The sequence below is a fragment of the Notolabrus celidotus genome, chromosome 1 (assembly GCF_009762535.1).
Source record: "Notolabrus celidotus isolate fNotCel1 chromosome 1, fNotCel1.pri, whole genome shotgun sequence".
Taxonomy (NCBI): domain Eukaryota; kingdom Metazoa; phylum Chordata; class Actinopteri; order Labriformes; family Labridae; genus Notolabrus; species Notolabrus celidotus.
Window position 1 is genome coordinate 15540505 of NC_048272.1, and position 16984 is coordinate 15557488.

The window sequence follows — 16984 nt, forward strand, 5'->3', positions numbered from 1 at the left end:
TCAAAGCACAAAAGCGTACAGAAATCAGGAACAACAAATATAAACAATAAAGCACAAAACAGGACCCCAATTTACAGACCCCAAAAATGCTTAGTCATACTGTGATCTTCATGGACAGGAGCTCAGGTGTAGGAGGGTATCCTGTTTATAGGCCTCAGAATTCCATCTCTGCTTTATGTAGATGATGTGGTTCTGTTGGCTTCTCCAGGTTGGGACCTTCAGCAGGCATTGAGGGGATTTGGAGCTGAGTGCTGAGAGTCTGCACCTCTAAGTTGAAGGCCATAGTGGATCGCGGTCTCTCTGGGTGGGGAATGACTCTTTGGCCCAAGTGAAGGAGTTCAAGTTTCTTGGTGTTTTGTTCACGAGTAGGGGTAAAATGGATCGTGAAGAGGGAAATGAGCCAGAGGCAAAGCTTGGGCCTAGGAGCCTAGACATCTGTCTGCACTTTCTGTTATGAATCAGTTAGAAAGTAGGACCTGCTAACTCGTCAAATCAATACAGAAGATATTTCCACTCATGTTGATGAAAAAATCTTTCTACTATTTCTCATGAAGAAGATGAAAAGCATAGAAATTTAACAATTTCAACACATTGCCCAAATCTTATTGGGGTTCTACTCTGTTCCAGCAGATTTCACCCTGACAGTAGTGATGTTTAATTTAGCTGACTGAAGGTGTGTACAGTGGTTTAGAAAACATTGTTGAAGTACAAGTTGTGGTCAGTTGGCACCGAGCCAGACTGTAGTAGGAGTGAAGGTTGGTGAGAAAAAAAGGAAAACCTGTAGAGTCAAAGACAAAATACTCAAACTTACTGTGACACTGTGGGGGTATATAATTCCATTTGTATCTCAGCAGCTCACCCCTGAGAGTGTGTTAAAGTGAGGTAGGAAGATTTGTCACCACAACTAGAAGATAATAAATCAGGCAGAAAGATAGATAAATGAGTTGTAATTAGTTCTACAAGTGCACTGTTTCTCATTAAAGTCATGAATGTCCTCACAGAGATATTACAGATATACTAACATCTTGATTTAGTTCCAGCAGCTCAGAAAGGGGCGAAAAATTATGTTCACTGTTAATTATGTGAAAACGAAGGCACTAGCAGAAGAGCTCACCAGTAACCTCTTTACAGGTTGAGTGTAAGTGTTACAGGTCCCGGGTACGGTGACCACAATAACAAAAAGAATGGATCTGTAGAACAAAAGCAAAGTCTCAGAGCAAGAAGAACAGAAGCACTCGTATCTTTCTCCAGATTCCGTCTTTTAATTTCTTTAACCTATTTACATTTCACATTCAGTGCATTTCCTTCTCCTGTTCATATAAACTCTAAAAAAAAAACTAAATAAGTTCCCTTTGTCACAATAAGCATGTTTAAATACTCAAAACTGTTGCCTAAAACACTTTTAAGGGGACTTACAAACTTGACTTACAAATCACATATGGCACCTTTCATTGACTTCAATGAACATAGTGCAAAACTCAGGATTACTCATCCATACTCTTATATGAGTGCTGTAACTTAATCATATATGGACATTGCAACTAGACTGTGGATTAATTAGCTTAACATGACTGTCTTATTCAAATACATCAAACAAATATACATTCTGTAATCATCAAACACATTAAGTCACATCAGGAGCCTTGCAAAATAAACAGGAGCACATTACTAAGTGTAAACAAACTAACACACATGGTACTGTGAGAATATACAGTATTTAGCGTGAGCTGGCAAACTCTCGCGATAACCGCGCAAAATCACGCAAGACTTCCGGCGGTTAGCTTAGCGGCCGTTAGCTTGCCGCTGTTCACTTAAACTTAACTGTAGAGTTATCACATTCATACAAACATTACAACCTGTCACTTACAGAAGTAACACAAAACTTAACGCTTTCATTTTATAGCAATTTTGAGTCACTACTAACCTGTAGAATAAAAGCAAAGTCTCAGAGCAAGAAGAACAGAAGCACTAGTATCTTTCTCCAGATTCCGTCTGAGGGGGGGCAGGAAGTCCGTCCACAGTAGGCAACTGGGGTGTGCGACTACAGTGACAAAGATTCCGTTTACTGTTTCTCTCTTTGACTTATCAATATTCACACAGGACTACATCTCATAAATGTAAAGTAATACTTGTCTTGATTATCAGAGCATATTTGCACACACTAAGTGCTTATTAAACAAAGTTCAGTTACTCAATACACAACAAATGTGGTTGCACATATTTGGGTGCACCACATAAGCAAGTACAAAAACACAACTTAAAACTTTTGCGGAACAAATAAATGTTCACGAAGAATATTGGCAGACTGGAAAAAAGAGGAAGCTTTATAATTTGAAGGTAAAGGCATTGGGAAGTAAATGAACTGTGTTTGTGTAGAGCCTTCTCTTATCCTCTGATCACTCAAACTGCTTTTACATGCCTAGTCCCATTCACCCATCTGCCACTGATGGCAGAGGATCTATGTAAAGAGCCAATCAGTATTAACAAACCCCATTTACCCCCACAGCCACTGGGAGCAGTTATGGGTTAAGCGGTTTGCCCAAGGACACTTTGGCATGAGGAAAGCGGGACGGGACCTTGGATCAAATCCCCGACCCTCTGATTGAGAGATGACCAAATCTAGCACTGAGCCATAGCTGCCATACAAGAGAGGTAATCCGTAACCCCCCCTTTGAATTAAATGTTGCAAATTATAATGAAGACAGTTTGAAACCTCTGTACTATAAATGCTGCTGCAGCAAAAACAAAAAACCATCAAACAATAATGGACCAGAACGGCAAAAATGGCCTAGCCAAAGTGAGACTAACCCAGGCCTACAGCAATCAGCTTTGAGTAACAAGACATCAGATTTTGCCTCAACCGCTACTGACTGATCATCCTGCTGCCACCAAAAATGTAAATCTGCTCCCCTCAGTTTGTATGTTCCAACCAAGTGGCAACCTCCGGTCTCAAACGATTAAGCCCATGCGGAAGTGTTATAAACTGCAATACATCGAGAATCCGCTTGAAGCTAGCTGCAGAAACACCGGAAACCACATAGACTTGAATGGGAAAAAGACGATCTTTGCAGCATTAATAAACATGTTTACAGCCTGGTTAAAAAAACAGCTAGGCCCTACGAAGCTAATCTCTCTATAGGCACACACTGTACTGGGGGTGAATTTTTTTCTAACATGACGGTTCAGAAGATATTAGAATTCCGAGTTTTAGCCCAAATGAGGACATGACTGACTTGACTCCCGGTCAGGAACACATAGCTGTTGGCTGGGAGGCTCACACTACGTCATACTCTGCCTGGTTGAATTCTTCATTTCCATTGTGGCTGCTGCCGTCGGTTGGCTTCAAAACAGCTTTCAGCAACAGATGGGTGACATCAGGGATACTATGTCCATATTTTGTACAGTCTATGGTTCCAACCCTTCTCCAACTCCAGAGTCTAGCTTCAGCTCCTCATCTCATCCTGCGTTAGACAGGAGCTCTCTAGTCAAACTCAACCGCCCCAAAACTGTACAAGAGCGGAGCTCATCTGCCAGCAACAAATGGAGTACAAATGTTTGTTATATATTTTCTATTCTGTGATTAAAATGTATTCAAGGGGCACTGTTTGCCTAGTGGTCTAAGCACGTGCTCCATATACAGAGTCTATAGCCCTCTACACAGAGGTCGCAGGTTCAATTTCGTCCTCGTCCTGGGCCAATGAGTGTGCTAGCTTAGCCATTGTAGCTTGGATCAGAAGTACTTTTTTGATTAATTCATATGACGCAGAGAGGATGCACATTACAATGTTGTTAAAAGCAGTATGTCGTAAACAGTAGTACATTTGTGGTTATGAAACAGCCATTGCTTCCATAAGGTGTTACACAAACCAACAAAAGTCCTGCTTCTACACACTTCGATTAAAGATATTATGTGTATTATGTTACACTAAAACCAGTTACCCAAATCAGCTTTGATATTTAAATACTCCTTGCACACTTATCTGAATCAAATAAAAACTAAGCAGCAGTGTCAGGTTGTTTTTTTTGCCTTTAAAGTTTGAGGAGAGACTCAAACAGACTTTGATGTCCCTCACACTCGTTTACATGCAGTCTGTGTTCCACTGAGCTTTAATTTACACCAGCTGTCTGTGTTACAGCAGGACGATATGACAGCCATTACTGTAGGATGTGGAGCCATCATTGCCACCATATGGCAACACTGCTGTGGAAACATAACAACATTTTTCACACACACACCCACAAACAACGGAAATAAATCAGTGCAAAATAAATTATTAGAAATAAAAAGTCCAATGAATAGAGCTGATTTTTTCTGTATCATTCTGTTTGTACAACTTATTTCTCCCGCTATCTATCTGTCTGTTTCTTTATGTGAAGGTTTATGATTATGACTTTGTGTAAGCACACTTAAAAGAAATATTGTGCTTTCTTTCATGCAGTTTTTTATATTTTGGTGTGTTTGTCATCTGATGTGCGGTATAACGTATTAGTGCTGACAGCTTTTCCCTCTGAGACCGGTAAAAGTTGACGCACTTTATAACTTCAGATTGATTTAGTATCACTTTTATTCTCCGCCTGGGGGATTTCTGGAAGCTTTGACTTTGAGATGGTTTGACAATCTGTGTCACTCATTTAAAGGTATATTTTTCTTTTAGAATAAAGCATCCATCTGGTGTAATATTCAAGATTTATACAAAGATGAGTGAGGAGAAACAGGAACATGAATCATTGAGAAGTCTTGTGAAATTAGACAGCCTAAGATTTGAATAAGTGAATGTTAATTTTTCTACATATGTAACCCTTTACTACAATATGTGTGCATCTGCACAAGATAAAATCAATTTAAAAAAGATATTTGTACACTGTTAAATGATTTAATTACACTGTTTTTTTGGCATTAATTCAATTACAGGGATTATTGTTTAAATAGATTTATTTTTATTAGATTTATTTTCTTATCAATAAGAAAAGTCAAAACATTGTGTTCGAAAACATGCTCTGTAGGTTAATTGGCCACTCTAAATTGCCTGTAAGTGTGAGTGTGTGTGGTGTGGTGTGTCTGTTTATATGTTAGCACATTCCACTGGCAACCTGTCCAGGATGTCCCCCACTTCTAGCCCAATGACAGCCAGGATTGGCTTCAGTCACTCGAGACCCCGCTGCTGTCTTCTTTTCTTTTAAAAGTTAAATTTTTGGGAATTTTCACATTTATTAGATAGAATAGTAGAAGAGAGACAGGAAATGTAGGGAGTAGAAAGTGTAGGAAGACATGCAGCAAATGTTCGAGGTTTGGAGTCGAACCTGCTAACGCTGCGATGTGGGCTACAAGCCTCTGTATATGGGGCGCGTGTTTAGACCGCTAGCCCAATGGCGCCCCATTGCTGTCTTTTCTAAACATTATTTTCTCTGCCTCCGGTTCCTCCACACCATCATGCCAATACCCCCCACTCCCTATCACTGCCCAGAGCTTTATCAGCTTCATTATCCAATCAGCCTCAGTAGATATCATTAGTCAACACCTCCACCACCAGTGTGGTAACCCAAACTCTAACCCTGACCCCACAGGGGAGGGGATCCTTTGGCTGCCGCTCAGGGCAGACATCCTTCAAACATCATATCTTCCTGTAGAGTCTAAGTGCTAGAGACTCTCTGTCAATAATTTAATATAACTTCATTAATGTACAAGAAGTATCAATGGGCGCTGTTGGCTTAGCGGTCTAAGCGTACATCCCATATACATAGGCTACATTCCTTGTAATTTCTGGCCTCTACCATTTGCTGCATGTCTTCCCATACTTTCTACTCCCCACATTTCCTGTCTCTCTCCAGCTTTCCTGTCCAATAAAGGCAAAAAATGCCCAAAAACATCGCTGAAAAAAAGGAAAGTATCTACCTTTCATTCATTTACTTTCTCCCCTGATTGAAACAGTTATAATAATACACAAAACTTTACTCAAAGAAGAATCTCATTCTCCATTTTCATGATGGTGTAACTGTTTGAAATCTATTTAGTATCCAAGGATCACCTCACACAAAATACCTGACCTGAATATGACCTCCTCACACCTCTGCCTTTAGATCTACTTCTCCATCTTTTGCTTGAACACTCTGGCACCTCAATGTCTCTTCACCTATATTTACTTATGCTTTTATAATTCTTAATAAGAACAGGGCCTGCTGTCTCCCACACATGGCACAATGCACACACTGACATCAGATTCCAAATCCACATTTATCAGAGATTTTATTCTGACAGAGTTTGGCAGAAACTGAGATGAATCCTGGGTGTTCGCTCGTCTCCATGGAGATGGTCCTTCTTCTCAACCCATGATCTGGCAAAGCAAGGAAACATGAGTCATTATGTGATTATCCTTATAAAAACACCAAACTGATGCACAAATAGAGAACTTTCTGTGAGGGTGTACCGCATGAACAAAATGACTAAATTCTCCAATTACAGCTGAAATTTACTTCAGAGCTGTGACTCAAATCATGCACAGCCCACATGAAAATGTTCAAATGTTTTCTAAAAAACGTGATGCTCTTTGGTTATACTGACGCCGTTCATCCAGCTGATGTAGGAAGAGACACGGGTGAAGACGGTAGGCTTCCTGTAGGCGTTGCAGCCGGAGGAGGACACAAAGCTGGTCACACCGTGGACGACCCACTGGCCGTTGACGCTGCAGTTCAGGGGGCCGCCAGAGTCACCCTGGGTTAAGAGAGAACACATCACAGAGAAGCACAGAGTCAGAAATTCATAACCTCTTAGCAGAGTTTGGAGAAAATTCAACATTTTACAATGCACTTAACTCTTTCTCACTAGCTTCTCATATCACTGTCCAGTCCAAGACAGCCTCAAGAGTTTGGACACAGAGTGAACTTGAGAAACTTTGACACTTTGTGCAGTTTAAGCACAAGTCTGGATCATTGTTACTGACTTATGCCCCTGCTGATGCAGCAAGTAATCCTGCATGTGTCCCCCAAAATATCTTTCTTGACAGGAAGGGGTCAGACCTCAGCTCAGAGGGGGAGAGGCTCAATTCACTTTGTCATGGTGGAGTGGGACTGAATTCTGAGGAGTTCTTAACTGTGTTTCTACAGTCTGCAAACATCCAGCATTTTTAATATCAAATAGTGTCACTGAAGATTGAGAGAGAGCTGGAGAAACTGGGTAAAAAATCTGAGCTGGGAACAATCTTCCCTGCTAAAAAACACATCCTTACTTGAAAGAAGTACTTGTAAAAGTGGGTTTCAGTGTCTAATGCTTCATCAATCTGTGTAATCTGTATTTCTAAAAGCACATTTTGAGTTGCCAGCTTGTTAAAAAAAATACTTAGTCAAGTTTTTTCCTCTCTGTTTTGTGATAATGAAATTTCAAATGTTAGTTGAATATTTAAAACGCCTGATGTGGCGCAGGGTTTAGCCCAGTGGTTACGTCACGTACCCATGTGGAGGTTGGCCCAGGTTTGACTCCACCCTGAAGGCCCCTTTCTAGCACGTCATTCCCCCACTCTCTCTCAGTTTCCTGCTCTATCCAATATCCTTTCCTCTCTAAATAAATGGGTGCCACAAAAATGTAGCTTTAAAAAAAGCCTAATGTGTAGCTGATAAATCAAATGTTCAAGATCGATTATGCAGCTTATTTAACAGAGGTCCACAACAATCGTCACAAAATCCAACCGAGTTTAAGTCACAACCTGGCAACCCAAAAGTTTTACTTGTCAGTGATTTAACTGATTTATTTTGCTTTAATTGATAGCATTTCAGTTATTGATACAGGGTTGGTGTTAAACATGGTAATCTGTCTGTACTTGTCCTCTACTATATTTGTAACAAAAAAGTATGAATAATTTTGTTGCATGTGATAATTGGCCTCAAATGATGTTGCTTGAGTTAGAGCTAAAGGCTACAGGTTTGAAAAATGTGAAGTAAAAGGAGGATGTCTCTTTAAGAGCTTTCTAACATGCCGTAAATAGTATAATAGGAGTGCAGTGGGGAATCGATGCAGGTGGTTTTAATGTATTTTTAAAAATTCTCATTATAATCACTGCTTTCTTTACGCACCTGGCAACCAGAGTCGCTACCACCTCCACCGCAGACCATGGAGTCCTTCACGGTGCTGCCCCACCAGCCATAGCTAGTGCATGTCTTGTGGTCGACAACGGGCAGGTAAGCCTGCTTCAGCTGGGCAGACAGCTGACCGCCAGCTGAGGAAAATATCATTATTCAACCATGATAACACCTTCCATAGGAGGATCATACACTAACATACTTTCCTTCTGTTTGCAAATACTGACTTATATGAAGGGTGTTATCTGGTTTTGTGGGACTCACTCTGGGTGCGACCCCAGCCGGTGATGTAGCAGGGGTTGTTGTGGGGCAGGACCTGACCGGAGGGGGGCAGGGCACCGAGCTGGACATTGTTGTTGAGGGAAGCATCAGAAGACAGACGCAGGAGAGCAATGTCCCATCTGAGGGTCAAAAAATACACTCAGGTTTTATATCTTCTCCCTTTTCTTATAAAAACTAAATAATTTTTATTTGTATGTGAAGAGCTGTAACAGGAATAACTGATATATCTGCAGGTTGTTCTCAGGTTGAGTCAATGTATGTTTTTTCTGTCAGTCAGTTTCCAAAAGCACCCTTAAGTAATCCATAATTCATTACAATGTTTTCAACAGAGCAAATCAACAAATCACAACATTTATGAGGCTGACTGCTGCAGTAACTGATTGCACATTAGTTTTCTGCTTTACAGCACAAGCTGTGTATCTTTGTATGATTGTATTTAATAAGTTGATTTCCAGAGTTATAAATCTAAGGATTTGTCACCCAACAGATACCTTATTTTGTGAAATTAAAAAGGTTGGTGGGGGTTGGAGACAATATGAATTTCCAAAGATTAATAAATCTACAAAATTCTGCAACATTAAAAGTTAACTGGATGGCAACAGATTGTGATCCAAAGGCAAACATTTTCCTCTTATACAGTAAATATCTGGTACCTTTAGCAGTAATTGCAAATAAAAGCCCAGGTCAATATTTGAGGACTTACTGACTCAAATAATGGCACTCTTCAAATAACTAAATGCGTTCTAGTTTTGTTACGTGTCATGTACATTCAACAGCCTGTGCAATATTTGAGTACAAAATATGCCAAAACATGACCCACACAGAAGCACTCACCCTCCAGCAACATTGTTGGAGTTCCAGTTGGGGTGGATGTAGACGCGGCTTACGCTCATGTACTGCTCTCCGCCCTCGTGGGAGTTGATGTTGTGATCTCCGAGAACAACACGCCAAGTCCTGGAACTATACGAACGACAATCTAATATTTATTCCCAGCTCACATTTAGCCTTTCTGACAGTAAGCACTCTTTTGCAACAGGGGGGCAGCTGCTGGAAATCAATATTTGACATAGAAACTATATTTTTATGTAAGAGTGTGGATTTCATGTGATAGATTAAATCAGGCTGGAATACAATAACATTGCAGAACTCTTTATAGTTTGGATGATCTGTGTATGCATATGAGCTACCAGGGTTATGAAATACAGGTGTTATTTTCAGCTCTTTCCTCCTCCTCCACCCATATAGTGTGCATTAGTTTTGAGCTCAGCAGCTATTCTGTGAAGCATTAACTCATACCTGTCCACGCAGTGAGCAGCGGTCATGACCCATCCTCTCTTGATCAGGGTTCCTCCACAGGTGTGATAGAAGCTGCTGCCAGATTTGTACTGAAGAGAGATCTGATGAAAGGAGAACAGAGAGAGCGTTACAATTTGAAACTGACACATTCACAGTATTGCACACTGTGTTTTGGAAGCTTTCCCAAAACAAAACTACGCTTATGTGAGGAAATCACTTTTCAATTCCCCTGATGTGCTCTGTAGATGTTTGCTGGAACAAAAAATAAAAGTTGCAGTGACCTGTTTAACATTTTAGAAAAAAAAACTGTTGTTTTTTTCTGTATTTTCAGTAAGCTATACTGTACTTCAAGTCAAACAGAGCACTGTTAAACAAAATTGTAGCAGCAACTTTAGTTATCAAGGGGACAGTATGCAACAGATATGAATCTTTTTTAACTTTTGACTACTTTCTTAACTCTTTGAAAAGTTCAAAGTTTAGACAAAAGCTCTGCCATCCATGCCATATGTTTCAACTTCCATAAACATGGATACTCCTGTTGAAGTAACACAGCTCTTGCTCCAATGAGAAAAAAAACATTCCTTTATAAGTTGAGGAACATTAATGCTGCTGGTATTTTATTGAAGTGATGCTACACTGATGAAAAAAATAAAGATAGAGAGCAAGAGCTAATAAACTGAAACCTTGTTTAACCTGCAAATGCTCATGAATACAAGTGCCAGGGCCTTTAGAACAAAATACATTTAAAGCATCTACTCCATCACGATGGTGTTTTGTTGATAATAAACTAAATGTTCAAAAGGTGTTTACTTTATGAATCATAGGTTAGAGTCATATTAGGCTTTACAAACATCTATAGAAGAAGCTGTGTTTTTAAAAATCATATGTACTCCCGGAATGAAAGCCAAGCCAGGAAAAGATCTGCTGAGGTTATTAAATATTTGTAGCATATCCAAGGCCTTAGATATAAAAGCCTTGTGCAGAGAGGTTTCACAGTGCAAACAGTTCTGTACCTGCCAGGGCCAGGAGTTAGGTCTAGCCACCTCACCACCCACAACTCTCTCCTCAGCAGTGTCCTCCAGGAACCTGGGCTGGGGCTCCAGCTCGGCCAGCACTGAGACACAAGTGACATTACGGACAGTAAGAGGTAGAACATATGAGCCAGTAAGGATTTGTGAGTGTGTGTGCAGAATGTCAATTGAAAGGAAGTATCAGTCAGTTCTTACCGAGGGCTGCCAGAGAGGTCAACAAAAGGAACCTGAGCATGTTTGCAGTCTACCGAAACTTTCTGCACTGGACATCTCTGCCCACCGCTCTTTTAAACCCTCAGGCCCCCCTCTGCTTACAGTGTGTGTATGTCGTGGAGAAACCTGCTCAATAGCAGCTCAAGTCCACCTGTTTCTGTCTCACAGTTATCAGCGCAGTGAGGATGGAGGGGGGGGGGGGGGTTATAAATGGAAGAGCTGACTCAGCTTCTGAATTCATTTTTTCCACTCAAACCTAGCTCTGTTTTTTTTTAAAGTGTGTGATTGTCTCATTCTGTAATTTTCTTTTTAGTGTCCACTCCAAAATGTTTGCATTTAATTTGACAGAGAAGCCAGTAAATGCTTCCTCGAACTTGTTCTAACAAGTGCATCTGCAGTTTCTATTTTGCTTATTCAGACTTTTAATCTTGACTTTGTTCTCTTTCCCTGGATATTGAAGAGGCCTTCACATACTCAAATAGACAGAGAAAGAATCTTATTTAAACTGCATGATGAGGCTTTTTGATTGCATAGACTTCATGTCACTTAAACTCAATTCAAGTCTGCTATATGCACATTTTCATACAAACTGCATTCTCACATACCTGGAAAGGTTGGAAACAAAAAACGATTTGCAGGTCAGCACAGTTCATCATAATATTACCAAAATTCAAAACATGGAAAGGTGCAATACTCAAATCCCGGAAGCTGCTTACGTTGACCCAGGGACCATGGACGCTGCAGTTCACAGGTCTAATGTATCTAATGTACCACATAAAAATCAATAAGCCAAAAGAAAAATGTAATTCAAGGAGTTAATAAAATCAAATGAGATGTAACCAGAGTATTTCTTTTTAAAGTATGCACATAAGTTATCTAGAGTTTAAAAAAAAACAAATAACATGTAGTGGAAGTACTTTTTTCTAAAGTAATCAGAATACTTTCCTGAAGTAAAATTGTGTTTGAAGAGAGGTCTACACCCTATCTTCTGGAGAGTACGTTATCCTTTAACCTTCTATCCCTGCAATCAGGGTATGCACCATTGTTGTAAGCCAGCACCAGCCTTGAACCAGCAACCTTGTCTCTATGAAAGCACAAGTAGGAACCACTAACTACACTATTGCGCTGCCAGTCAGAGGTCACCTGTTTTGGGGTTTATCTACTTTAAATTGCAGTGCTGTCGTCCAGTTTGGCCCAAACCCTCGGGCAAAGAAATCAGTGAGGCCCCAACCAGGGCTAGAACCCACAACCATCTTACCATGCATTCCATGGCCTACCTTTTGGGGTATATTTCCTGTCCAGTCTGCTCTGCGGTCAATGCTCCAGGGAGAGAAATCTAGAGCACTGTAGCTTCACACAGGAGGTTCTGACCTGAATTAAAACCAGGAACCCGTCTGATGTGATGCATCAGTGCTAACCATCCATAATGTTCTGCCTGGTATTGGATAAGGACCACTCTGGTAGTTCATAATCTGTAGTCCACATCCCAAATAAAAAATAATGCAGATCACTCAAGCTCCAGAGAGGAAGGCCTGGGCTGAGATTTTAACCTTCTTGCTTTGAGATTGCAGTTTCATGTACTTTCCAGTTCCTTCAGGTAGTTTTAAAATCATAGTCCTGTCTGAAAAAGCTGGATTATTCTAGATCAGTGGTGCCAAACCAGTGGACCGGGATCGACTGACCGATTCTCAGTCGATTGTGTTAAGTGTTGAAAATAATTTAAAGTTTTTTTCTGTTTTAATTGTTAAATGCGTATCATCGTTTCCCTCAGTTGATCAGGCAGTTGTACTATACCGGTATAATGGGGTCATATATTGGTATGAAGCTTGCTCTAAGTGGTCTTACTCATCAGTTTTCTTGTGTTATGAACTTTGGCTTTATTTTTAACTCAGTATATTGCCTTCTTGCTGCCATGCCTGCAGCCCTACCAACATAGTAGTCGTTTTAAATAGTTTTAAAGGGTCGGTCAGTATTTCTCTGCAATTTAGCACCATCAGTAAACATTTAAAAAGGTAAACATGTAAAGATTGATGAATACGTTTCTGTCATCAACTTGTCATAGCTTGACCTGAGTAAACCCAGACACAGCACAGTAGCCTATGTCTTGTTTGTATCATATATGGTAAATGGAGTAGACACTGTCAATGTCATTTGAGTCATGTATTTTTAACATTGACGGTATAAATAATGGATGTAGTATCCGTGGCGTCACTCATCTGAATCTGAAGTGCTTTTTTGAGGCCAGTCTACGACGGCGGGAGCCATATTGGAAATGCTGAACGCAACCTAACTTCTGTCTAGCTAGTGTGAGGTAAAGAGGCGGGCTTTGAGCCTCTTTAAGTGGCAACCTCCGGCTGTGAGAATTGAAGCCAATGCGGAAGTGTTAAAAACTGCAGTTCCTCTAGTGTCCGCTTGAGACTGGCTCCGGAAGTACTGGAATCCACATACACACAAATTCAAAAAAGCCGATATTTACAGTAGAAATAAACATGTTTACAGCCTGGTAGAAAAAACAAGTTTAGTCTAGATGGCTCATTTCTCGATCGGCACACACTGTACGGGGGGTGAATTTTTTCAGTTTGCGGCAATTTCGAAGATATTAAGATTACTAGTTTTCCACTGTGAGAGACACAGCTGACTTGATTGACAGGCGGGAACACTATTGGCTAGGAGGCTGAAAGTCCACCTCTTCACCTCACACTAGCTCGACAGCAGTTATGTTGAGTTCAACATTTCCAATATGGCTGCCGCCGCTGTGTAGCCTCAAAACAGTGCTTCAGAAACAGATGGGTGACGTCACGGACACTACATCCATTTATACAGTCTATGAGCCTGGATTGGCGTGTATGTGGTTTCCGGCCATTCCAGAGGCAGCCTCAAGTGGACACTCGAGAAACTGCAGTTTTTAACAATTCCGCATTGGCTTCAATGTTGTTTAGTTGTCAGTAATATAAAAATGTGCTATAGAGATGAGGCTGTAATCAATGCCTGTGGATTGGCTCACCTTTAGGTTCTGCTGCAAGTGATCTTTTTATAGCCCTGGAGTTTTGGCACTTCACGCATTGGCTTCATTATTCAGCTCATGGTTTGGATCCACCTCTTGCTTTGAAACGGCTACAGACTCGTTAGCCATGAATAGGGTCTCATAAAGCATATAAATTCATTTCTCCGACCAGGCTGCCCTGAAGTCCACAACAGCCTCTTTAATTTGATGCAGAGGTGAGCCTCAGCTTTGCAGAAGGTGGAGAGGAACATGCAGAGAGGAGGTAATATTAAAAGATTATGATGTGTGCTACAAGTTGGAAGCTGTTGCTGGAATGAGATTAAGATCAGTGTTTAAATCTTACAGTAACAACCTGAGGCTACAGTACAGTATTCCTCTTAAAGCCTTTTGATAAATATTCATGAGGCCCTGTGGAGCTGGTTTAATAAGTCTTCTATCTGAATGCTGAAAACGCACAATAGGAAAGGTTCGTACAGCACAGCACAGTGCAGGGGCTGCTTTGATTTACACAGACAAAGGGTTGGATTTGTAGCTGCTCAATCATTGCATGACAAACATGAACATGTGGCTAAACTATGATTCAACATTGAGATTATTATTACCCGCTGCGTGCTAGTCTTAAGGTGGCTCTAGGTGTAGACATGATCTGCAGTACTGGACTCTGATGCTCTACTGATCATAACAGCTTAGAATCCAACAGCTGCTGTGCAACAGGTTGACAACTCATCAGTATGATCTTAGCTCTGTTACCTGCTCTTCACAGCTAGTTATAACAGATTTTATAAATTAATTTTTTAATACTCACATTTTGAAATGCATCTTGAAATTGCATTTCTGTACAGTTATTGCACAAGGCCTCTGTCGACAACCATTTGTTGCAGATATGTGATTTAAGGTGGCATTAAAATATTTCTAGCATTCAATTTTAAAATCTGTTACGAAAACTGAAGCAACAATTCACAGTTTTAGGTAGGGATGGGTACCAAATTCGGTACTTTTATAGGTACCGACCGAATTCCGTCGGTACTACCGAGTACCGATTCACGTAAAATCAAACGGTACCATGTTTCGGTACCTGAACGCATCCCTGTGACTGTGAGGGAGTGGAAGAGGAGGCGATTTTCCTTACTTTCGCCCTGTAATAAAGTCAGAGGCTGATCGGGTGGACGTCTCTGCTCTCTGCTCTCTGCATCTGCGCGGGAGCGCGCCAAACGAAGCCTGCAGCTGACGGGCGCACGCTCACAGCAGAGCAGCTGGAGGATTAAGTTTATTTTATACAGTCTATGATTGAGACGGACTCGCTCCGACTACCTGCCCTGTTTATAACCGTCCCTGTGTGCGTGAATGCCCAACAAGTAAGTTGTGTGTCCTGTTTTTATAAAGAGATGGAGAACTGACTTTTTCCCGTCCGCAGACATTCACGTGTGTTCATTGATAAACTCCTGAAAGAGCAATTAGACGCCACGAGCACGTGTCAGCTAGTATATCTAATCACCTATATAATCCTGTTTCTGTTCATTTCATGTTAAATTAAATAAATATGTTAAATTAAACAAATTTGAGATTTTTTTTTTTAAATTAACATTTATTACCACATAAACACAAAAGTACCGAAAATTGGTACCGTTGAGTACCGGTACCGATTCCTGGGTACCGGTATCGGTACCGTATGGGTTCAAATGTGAAAGGTACCCATCCCTAGTTTTAGGTGAGTTTTTTCTTGGACGTTCTACCTTCTAACAGATAAAACAAATTAGATAGGCCATGGTCTGCAGGTAGTGCAATGGTTAACTAAGGCCTCACAGCAAAAATAAGTTCCTGGATCAAATTCAGACTTGGGCCTTTCTGTTTGTAGTTTGTAGCATGTTCTCCATGTGCATGTTTGGGTACCCAGTCCAAAGACATGCATGTCGGGTGAATTGGTCGTTCCAAATCTCCCTTAAGGCTGGTTTATACTTCTGCATTGACGCTACGCAGCAGTGGTCGACGCGGACGTGAGCTCTACATACTTGTGTGTCGATGTGTCCATATCGCACAGCAATACTCCGCCGAAATGCTTAAGGGCAGTGTGGTCTCTATGATAAACGGGTCACCTGTTTCCAGCCCTGCTACATTCTCTGTTAACATTTTTTATCAGTGATTCCGAGCGTATTTTGTTAATGTAGAGCTGATACATGTTGATGTTTCTTATAGAGCCATGATTACAGGGAAGAATACAGAGAAGACGTTGAACGAGGCAAAATACACGGCTGATGTGTGGGGATCCCAGAAGTGCTGTAACTGCGGGAAATACAATGCATCCAAGCGGGCTTGTGGTCTGCTTCGATTGGACCATAGACTGTATAAATAATGGACGTAATACCCGTGAGGTCACCCATCTGTTTCTGAAGCGCTGTTTTGAGGCCAATCGTCGGCGGCAGCAATATTGGAAATGTTGAAGTCAACCTAACTGCTGTCGAGCTAGTGTGAGGTAAAGAGGCAGACTTTGAGCCTCCTAGCCAACAGCTACAGTGTTCCCGCCCTTCAATCAAGTCAGCTGTGCCTCTCATAATGGAAAACTCGAAAGCTTAAAATCTTTTCGAAATTGCAGCGTTACAAAAAAATTCCCCCCCCCCGCACAGTGTGTGTCGATCGAGAAATGAGCTATCCAGAATGCACTTGTTTTTTTTCCCAGGCTGTTTTTTAGACTGGAGGTTACCGCTTGGATTGGATGCATAGTTACATTTTGGAAGAGGTGCGTGTCAACCACTTGCGTAGGCCTCTGCCGTCGATTTGACGCAGAAGTATAAATCAGGCTTTAGGTGTGAATACGAGTGTGTCTGGTTGTCTAGCCCTGTGATTGGCTGGTTACCTTCCCTGTGTGAGGTGTAACATGACTTTTTAGATGACTTATTTCCATGGATGGATGGAAATAAGTGATGTAATCTACTAAGCCTTAGAAGTGCAGGTATGTGGATTTTGATTGGAGAGAGCAGGGCTAGCTGTTCACACTATATCTTATATAACACTTGTTCTTCTATTTATTTATCATTGGAAAAATAATCACACAGTTGTGTTGATTAGATATAACACATGGGTAGCCTTTAGG

The 16984-nt window shown here is 41.0% G+C and overlaps 1 protein-coding gene across 2 annotated transcripts; it reads right to left on the reverse strand.

Moving 5' to 3' along the window:
- Nucleotides 1–6225: 6225 nt before the first annotated feature.
- On the reverse strand, nt 6226–11749 carry LOC117824532 (elastase-1-like). Of its 2 annotated transcripts, XM_034700158.1 has the most exons (9): nt 11609–11749; nt 10875–11497; nt 10662–10762; nt 9649–9749; nt 9187–9312; nt 8335–8471; nt 8065–8207; nt 6560–6709; nt 6226–6332 (listed from the first exon to the last, which is right to left on the reverse strand). In XM_034700158.1, exons 2-9 carry the CDS (start codon nt 10912–10914, stop codon nt 6321–6323), a joined length of 810 nt encoding a protein of 269 aa, XP_034556049.1. In that variant the 5' UTR covers nt 10915–11497; nt 11609–11749; the 3' UTR covers nt 6226–6320. The 2 variants fall into 2 exon arrangements, with proteins under 2 accessions (XP_034556049.1, XP_034555981.1); XM_034700090.1 differs by lacking the exon at nt 10875–11497 and having other exon boundaries at nt 11557–11683.
- Between the last annotated feature and the right edge of the window lie 5235 nt (nt 11750–16984).